At 36.9% G+C, this 8,261-nt stretch overlaps 1 protein-coding gene across 1 annotated transcript; it reads left to right on the forward strand.

The window, feature by feature from the left end:
* The first annotated feature begins 2,607 nt into the window (after positions 1-2,607).
* Positions 2,608-3,958, forward strand: LOC135616397 (F-box/kelch-repeat protein At3g18720-like). The gene is made up of 2 exons (XM_065115587.1): positions 2,608-2,798; positions 2,908-3,958. The coding sequence occupies exons 1-2, from the start codon at positions 2,608-2,610 to the stop codon at positions 3,956-3,958; spliced, it is 1,242 nt and encodes a 413-aa protein (XP_064971659.1).
* The last annotated feature ends 4,303 nt before the right edge of the window (positions 3,959-8,261 follow it).

Genomic DNA, 8,261 nt, shown 5'->3' on the forward strand with positions numbered 1-8,261 from the left:
GGGAGTATGACATTGATAATATACAACTGCTATGACTCGCATTGATAGTTGGACTTAATATAGTATTATTATGTTTATTAGACTTATTAGCTTGTTTTAAAAATTCATGACCATGTATAAAATGCTTTTCAATATCTCTTTTATTTTGTTTATTTTAATTTTTAAATATCTCTTTTATATCTTATCAATTAATGAGTCAAGTGGGAGAATGTTAGATTTTTGTGGTTCTTTATAATTGAATAAGATATATATAATATAGCTAATTAGATTCTGATGAAATATATTGGTCAATAGAAATAAAGTTCATTTAAAGTAGGATTCCTTAGAAGATAACCTTGATGAGAGGAACTCTCATAATAACTCATTTTAGACCCTCTGCTCTCGTCTATATATAGACAAGACCGAGAAGAAGGATCTAGTTCTTCTTTGCAGATTGACAGTTATATTGAATTAAAGACGGTGTCTTTGAAAATCAAACAAATATCTCTTTTCAGATGAGATCAAAAGGTATGCATCGTTAAATCAGATTTAATTATTTGATTTCAATCCTGGTATAAAATATTATTTTCATATTTAATAAAGTATATTTTCATATTGGCCTCCTTTTCACCATAATTTCTTCTAACTCCATGAATGCAGCTCATAAAACCTCCGGATGATAAATTAATATCTCATGGATAGAAAATACACAAAGGATATGGACTCAATTAATCTTTTAGTGACTCTGTTTGGGTACCGTTCAAAGACAAGACTCCACGTACACATTAGAAAAACTGGTCTTGCCTCCATTATCCAATGATTCAGAAAGTGTGTAGTGTTTCTTTGCTTACCAAGTGAGTTAGGATTCAATGGAAAAGGGGAGGAAGAGGAAAAAGGTGGTGCTTTTATTCAAATTTCTTATGACAAACAAAGATGACATTTTATTGTGTTTGAAAGCTTTTATATATATATATATATCTGGCTGGTAAAGAATTTGACCCATCATAGACACATCTTGGGGTTCAAAGCCTGCCTTCGGCAAGAATAGACCAAGACAAAATAAATTGAATAAATGCTTTCTCTCATGACCAAATCGACCGAAAATTATTTACAATTGTGATCAAATCAATTATAAGATTATTTCTTACTATGTTTGAATCAATCAAAATATTATTTACCCTAAAAATAAAGGTAGTCAATTTAGCTTTTCAATATTGTCGCACCAATTAGCACATAATGGAAGGTATTAAATGACAAAGGAAACTTGGAAAGCATTTCTAGACGACAAATAGCTGCAGCACTAGCAAACATACAATTTTGGAAGGATAAAATTTTTTTTCCTACCAAGCTGCCCTAACCATATCATAGGGATCTATTTGATTAATCTTTAATAAACTAAAACATAAATTTTTATTTACTCATTTATTTTCTAAACCGCTTCTACCATCTAAATCACCTCATTTCAATATGTAAGGTGGATTATTGCAATCCAACCAAGCAAACGAGAAGTAGGAGAACTCAGAAAAAGAAACCAAAAGGAAGAAGTACAGAAGAAAGAATAGGAAAGATAGAAACAAAGGGATATGTGACATTTCTTCTATTTTCGTTCCCTTTTTTTGTTAATTTTATTTCATTTGATAAATCTTATATACTTTGTTGATTCATGATGTTTATGTTGTCTGTAGTTTATTGATATTGGAGGAGTTAGTTGTGGTGTCTATGATGATTTTTTTTTATGTATATTATATAATATTATAATGATATTATTTTGCTTATAGACATTACTCGTGTGGAGGGACAAATAAGCGGAGAATTCCGTTTAGGATTTACGGGTCATTAGATGATATAGATATATAATCTACTACTTGGTAAGGAGATGTATATCCATCATGACTAGTGAGAGATACTACTCCATTACTCATCAAAAGTGCTACATGATTCCTCTCCTTAACTATTAGAAAAGTTATCCTTTGAACGTCTCTTTGTTAATCATTATTGTTGATGATATACGATTTTATGATTTTTATATTAGTACATGATATTGTTATATGACGTTCACTATTTACAAATTGATGCTCTCTTATTCCTTTTTATTTGTACCATGTCGACGTATAATATAATTGATTTTTATAAATGATATTTATTTATTTAACATGTAACTATTTGTTATCCCTACAATGCACTTATGCCCATTTTATTATTTTTCAGATTGCAACAGGATTCAATAGGACTGCTTAAGATTGACTTCATATGATATTTAGAGGAACATCATTTATGTGTTCCAACAGGATAATTTACTTGTGAACAATTGCTTTTTTTGTATTGCATTTTTATATTCAAAGAGAACTTTTAGCTCTATATGATAAATTTTATGGAAAAGTCCATGCACGAAGCAATTTACTCAATATGTGGTGTAATAGATATTTTCCCTAAAAATCAAACCTATAAAACCAGAGACGAATAAAGAGAATTACCAACCAAATCATATTGAAATTCTTCTTAGTATGGAGTATTAAATATGAATGTACTTTGTACGTGTTAGGAAATATATTATTTAGATCTTTTATACACTCGCCATAAACAACCATATAATCGTATATTTATAACCCACGAGGGGACGAAGAGCGGATGGAGGAAGCAGCCATGAATAAAACATTATCAAACACGACGACTGAGAACACATCGACGGTCGTCGACGAAGTGATGGCAGAGACGATATGTAAGCATCATCCTGATCTACCACTCCTTGATCAGATGGCGAATTGTGAGTGCCAACAGGGCTCTAATCCGAATGCCCTTCCTGCTTTAGGTCTTCACGGGTGAGCGTCCCCTTCTTTGATGGAACACCACCATAAAGATTTGATATGGCCTCGTAAATGTTTGCTAAATATGATGCTTTCTTCACCATGCTTTCGTCTTCCACTATAGATCTTCAATCCCAATCGATAAGAATCAAAAGAGGGAGACCAACGACGAAACCAGGCCAACCAGGTACATTCCGACCGATATTGTGGAGTCGCTCTTGACGCGGATGAACCCCAAGGACGCCGTGCGCCTTAGTGTAGTATGCAAGGACTGGAGGGCCGCAACAAGACTGTTCGACCCGACTAAGAGGAGGACTCCATGGCTAATTACCGCGAAGCCTATGAAGACCACCTGCCGCCTACAAAGCATAGTAGACAAGGAAGTCTCCTTCGAGATCGAGTTCCATGGCTTTCCAACAGAAAGAGCCTATTTCTCCTATTGCTCACACGGTTGGCTGTCGTCCATACCCCGTATCTTAAACCCAATGCACCTAGTGAATCCTTTCTCTGGGGAATGGTTGCAACTCCCAGCTCATGATCTTGCACCAAGTTTCCTCTGCATGTCATCAGCTCCGACAACCCGTGATTGTGCCGTTCTTGCACGTGACTGCTACAATTTTCTCTATGTTTGGAGACCAGGAGATGAGTCTTGGACCAAGTTCGAAGTCCCATTCCAACATTTCAGTACAATAATTAGCTTCGAGGGGCAATTCTACGCCTGGAATTACCACAGTGGGCTCTTGACAGTTCTTCAAGTCCTTCCTTTTCGACTCAGGGAACTGTCGGTGCCATGTCCCATCAGTTTTACTAGCCATTATATTCTTTTTGTGCGATTGGTTGAGTGTTGTGGAAACATATTGTTGGTCATCGTTACAAAGCTTAGTCATGGATCCCTAAGTATCTATCTATATAGACTTGATATGGAGAACAAGGCATGGATCAAGATGGAGAGCTTGGGAGATCGAGCATTATTCGTAGATTATCGATTTTTTAATCCGGCAATTTCAGTCTCGGCTAGTGAAGTTGGATGTCATGCTAACTGTGTTTATATCAATGGTGTATATGATGTCATGATTTACGATATGGATAACCACATGATAGAAAGTTTTTCATTTAGACAGGGACAACGGTCATATATTGGTGGCCCAATTTGGATTACCCCAAGCTTGAATTGAAGAGACAAAGAAACCAAACTCCATGTTCGTTGCATATTATTACCAGGGAATTATTATGTATTTTATTTTTGTAAAAGCCACATTTGAGAGTGATACGAGTTTTATAGAACACAATTGGGCAGCATTTATTACCTCCTTTCTTTGGAAGAAAAAGGGTGTTTTTGATTAGAAAATAATAGATAAGGATGAGTGATGATTGAGAGGTGGTGAAAGTATGACGGAGGACAATCCTCATTCATACAAATATAATTTCTCCACACACTCAATACCATAAGCCACTACACACGTATTTATGTGATTAGAGTAGACATTCTTAAGGCCATGTAATTATTCAAAGTTTGTTGCATCTTTTCATGGAGATCTTATTTAATATAATTTTTTTATGCATCTTTTCATGGTGTCTTTTCCTAATATAAGGTATAAGAAATAAATTATTTATTTTTTAACATTACCCGTAAATAATTTTCTCATAAGTGCTCCCATTTATACTAAAATAGGTTGATGATGTCGATTCATAACTCAAGCTCAATGATATCAACTTGTTTATTCTTGCGATGCCTGCCAACGATATCAACAATAATTTTCGTAGCTTTTTCATCTAAATTCCATAATGTGTCTTTCAACATACTATTCTATGAGAGGTTAATGTGATGATCTCTTGTCGTCCGCTCGATTTTGACCTTCTTCAAAATTATTGGATAAATCTGGTCAACCTTATAGGGTTTTCCTCCTCTTTTATTAGTTTCATCTGACTATTCCCTCGAGTCGAAGAGGGTAACATCATGTGCAATAGGCTTCCTTGGTTGAACATTGGTCCAGAGTCCATCACTTAATATTTATTTGATAAGAAAACTCTCTGACATAGGAATTGTGAACCCTTATATGAGATTTATCCTTTTGCCTACCCTTAGAGTTTGTTGTCTCCACATTCTCCATCAACAGGAATTGTGCAATAGATTTATCCTTTTGCCTACCCTTGGTAGAGTTTGATAAGAAAACTTGATTAGTGTATTTTTTCTTTTATGATTGTTAGGATCCCTTTATTTTCTGTGCTTTTGAATAATGTGTTATTGAGTTTGTTTAGTTCAATAAGAGTTTGATAGGGATTTATTTAATATTTATTTATTATTAAGAGTCCAAGTCCTAGTGGTCTCTGGGTAGAACTCTGTAAATAAGGAAGTAGCTATTTCATTTTATCAATCAATGAAATATTATCCTGTCTTTTGACAAATCCTAGGAGGTTGATCCCCTCGAAGCGATCATTCCTTTTCTCCCTCTTCTTCTATGATAAAATCCTAGGGGTCTTATCATTTGGTATCAAAGCAACGATCCTTAGTGTTCTCGCTGTAATTCCTCACATAACTTCACCGCAGCTATCATCATCTAAAAAAAAAAAAGTTGAAGCCGATAGCCACGCCTGCCAATCCTTCTCGATCGAGAAGGAACCCTTGCTTCCCGGCTAGTGACCACTGCTTCCCCTTCTCCACCATCACCGTTGCTTCCCTACCAGTGACCACCCCTCTTGTAGCCCCCCACACTGATGCTGTCACTATTTCCTGGCCAACGGACCAACCCCCTCATCCATCCCAACCCTGCTGCCATAGCCCCTTGTCGATCCTAGCCCTCGGTGACCCTTTGTGATGCTGCTCCCAACCGTGCCACCACTGCTAACAACCACCATAGCCTTCTCCTTAACCGCTTGCAATCCTTCGACATCGCTAGTGGCTTCTTTTTCGGTGTGATAGAAACAGAGCTCCCTCTACTATCGCAGGCCCCTCATCGATCCCAACCCTCGGTGACCCTTGGTGATGCTACTCCCAATTGCACCACCACTATTGCCAGCTGCCGCAGCCTTCTCCTCAACCGCTCATGATCCTTCGGTGTTGCCAGCAGTTCCTTCTTTGGTGGGATAGAAACAGAGCACCCTCTGCTACTGTAGCCGTCAGTTGCCACCACCGCCGTCGCTGCTTCCCAACCAGTGACCATTGTCGCTTGCCTCCCAACCACGACCCTTGCTGCCTCCCCTTAGGTTGCAGCTGTAGCCACTAGATCCACCATCCTCTACCTCTTCTATTGCTCGACCATCCCCCCTCTTTTCACCGCAACCACCACAATCGCTACAACCACCAGCCCTCAACAACCGCACCCCATCCTGCTCGAGTGAGAAAGGGTTGTCACCGCTATTCTCGACCAATGGACCACTCCCCACACCAATGTCGCCTCCTTATAGCAACCGCAATGCTCTCACCCTATGCAGCGATAGAAATAGGGCAGTAACTTTTTCTCCTTGTAGCGACCGTAGTAAGCCTTTACGTTGCCCTCGACATCCACTTCCTTGGTAGCTTTGCGTCGACAGTGTTGATGCCATTAATCGGATATCAGAAATAAGAACTGAGGATTACAGATTTATAGTCTTAGGCAATGGCTATTGATAACTCAATGAAAGCACAAATTGAAGCATTGAAAACCAGAATTGAGAACCAGCTATAAAAAACCCTTAATGATTTCAAAAAGAGTCTATTGGAGAACTTTAGCAAGTTTTAACAAAATGGAAGTTCAAGTTTTGCATTGAACAGATATGGAGATACAAAAAAAGGGCCCTAAGAATGAAACAAGCTACCCATGTATTAAGGTAGAATTTTCAAGATGGGAAGATGAGGATCCGATCAATCGGATCTATAGGGTAGAATTTTTTTTTCGTTTTCACAGGACCCCAAAAGAATCCAAGGTGGAAATAGCCTCAATTTAGCTAGATAGAGGTGAAATCCAGTGGTATCATTAGTACAAAACTTGCTAGGGAGTCCTCTCGTGGGAGCAGTTCAAGAGAAGGCTTCTTGTTCGCTTTGGATCATTTGAATACGAGAATGTTGATGGACAATTCGTCAAAATTCGTCAAACTTTATAGTGTTGGAATATCATAATATGTTTGAATGATTATCAAATCAAGACAGAGATTAGTTTGAATGATAACTAGTGGGTGCATTTATTGAATGACTTAATCCAGATATTCGATTTGAAGTTAAGACTTGTCAACCTCACACTATGATAGTTGTGATCTCATTTACATGTCTACATAAGAAAAAAATTAACAGAAAAAATCATCGAAATAGAAGTGACAACAAATAAATATCCAACAAGCCACTTGCCCCATCTATTCCCAGCCGAAACCTTGACACCCAAAGAGTAACTCGAGAAGAATTTAAGGAAAAATCAGCGAATGATTTGTGTTGGCACTATGATGAAAAGTGGAATATGGAGCACCATTGTAAACAAGGGCAACTTTTGATGATTGAACTAATTGGGAAGGAACCATAAGCTAACAATGTGGACTCTGATCATGAAGGTATGGATTCTAATGAAGATATGAACTTATCATACATACAATACATGTATTAGTCGGCTACTCTAACTTACAAATTATGAAAGTTGGAGGAATTCTAGAGCATCGGCATATAACAAAATTGAAATAAAGGTCGCTGATGGAAGGATTTTAACTTGTGATAGGAAATATTTAAAGATAAAATTGATTATACAGAGCTAAAAGTTACTTGTGGACTTTTTTTTACTACCCTTGGAAGACTTTGAAGTGGTGCTTAGAATTGAATGACTATCAACATTAAGTTATGTTTTTTGAAAATTTTCTAAACTAATCATGAAGTTTTTTATTAATGGAAAGCATGTGATCCTAAAAGGAAGACGTGGAAGTAAGGTCACAACTACCACTAGCCATCTAATGAAAAGGGTTCTCTAAAAGACTATAATGACTAATACACCGAAATGCTGATATATTGCTTATACTATTTAGAAGTTGAGACTATACTTACTTGATCAACGGGTTGTGATGCATTGCGGATGCCCTATGACTAAAGTGCTGAAAGAGAAGCTCCCTGAGTTTGATGCTACTCAACTTTGAGGACAAGACTGATTTGAAAGGGGAGGAATTGTTAGGGTCCATTTATTTTTTAAGCTTTTAAATAGTATTTTATTAAGTTTATTTAGTTTAATAAGAGTCGAATAGTAGTTTATTTAATATTTATTTATTATTAAGAGTCTAAGTCATAATGGACTCTAGGTGGAACTTTATAAATAGGGATGTATTTATTTCTTTTCATCAATCAATGAAATACTATCCAACCTTTTGACAAACTCTAAGAAGTCGATCCCCTCGAAGTGATCAAGGAGGTCGATCCTCTCGAAGCGATCATCCCTTTTCTCCCTCTTCTTTTATGATAAAACCCTAGGGGTCTTATCAGTGATTAGATTTGTGGTCACCCAGAAGCCCCACCTCTTTCATACCTAGAGT

The sequence above is a fragment of the Musa acuminata genome, chromosome BXJ2-7 (assembly GCF_036884655.1).
Source record: "Musa acuminata AAA Group cultivar baxijiao chromosome BXJ2-7, Cavendish_Baxijiao_AAA, whole genome shotgun sequence".
NCBI lineage: Eukaryota > Viridiplantae > Streptophyta > Magnoliopsida > Zingiberales > Musaceae > Musa > Musa acuminata.

Bases quoted from the DNA above. Each gene is read 5' to 3' on its own strand.
- LOC135616397 (XM_065115587.1), top strand. From the start codon at position 2,608: ATGGAGGAAGCAGCCATGAATAAAACATTATCAAACACGACGACTGAG. The intron at 2,799-2,907 runs GTGAGCGTCCCC...CTTCCACTATAG, and splicing joins CCTGCTTTAGGTCTTCACGG to ATCTTCAATCCCAATCGATA.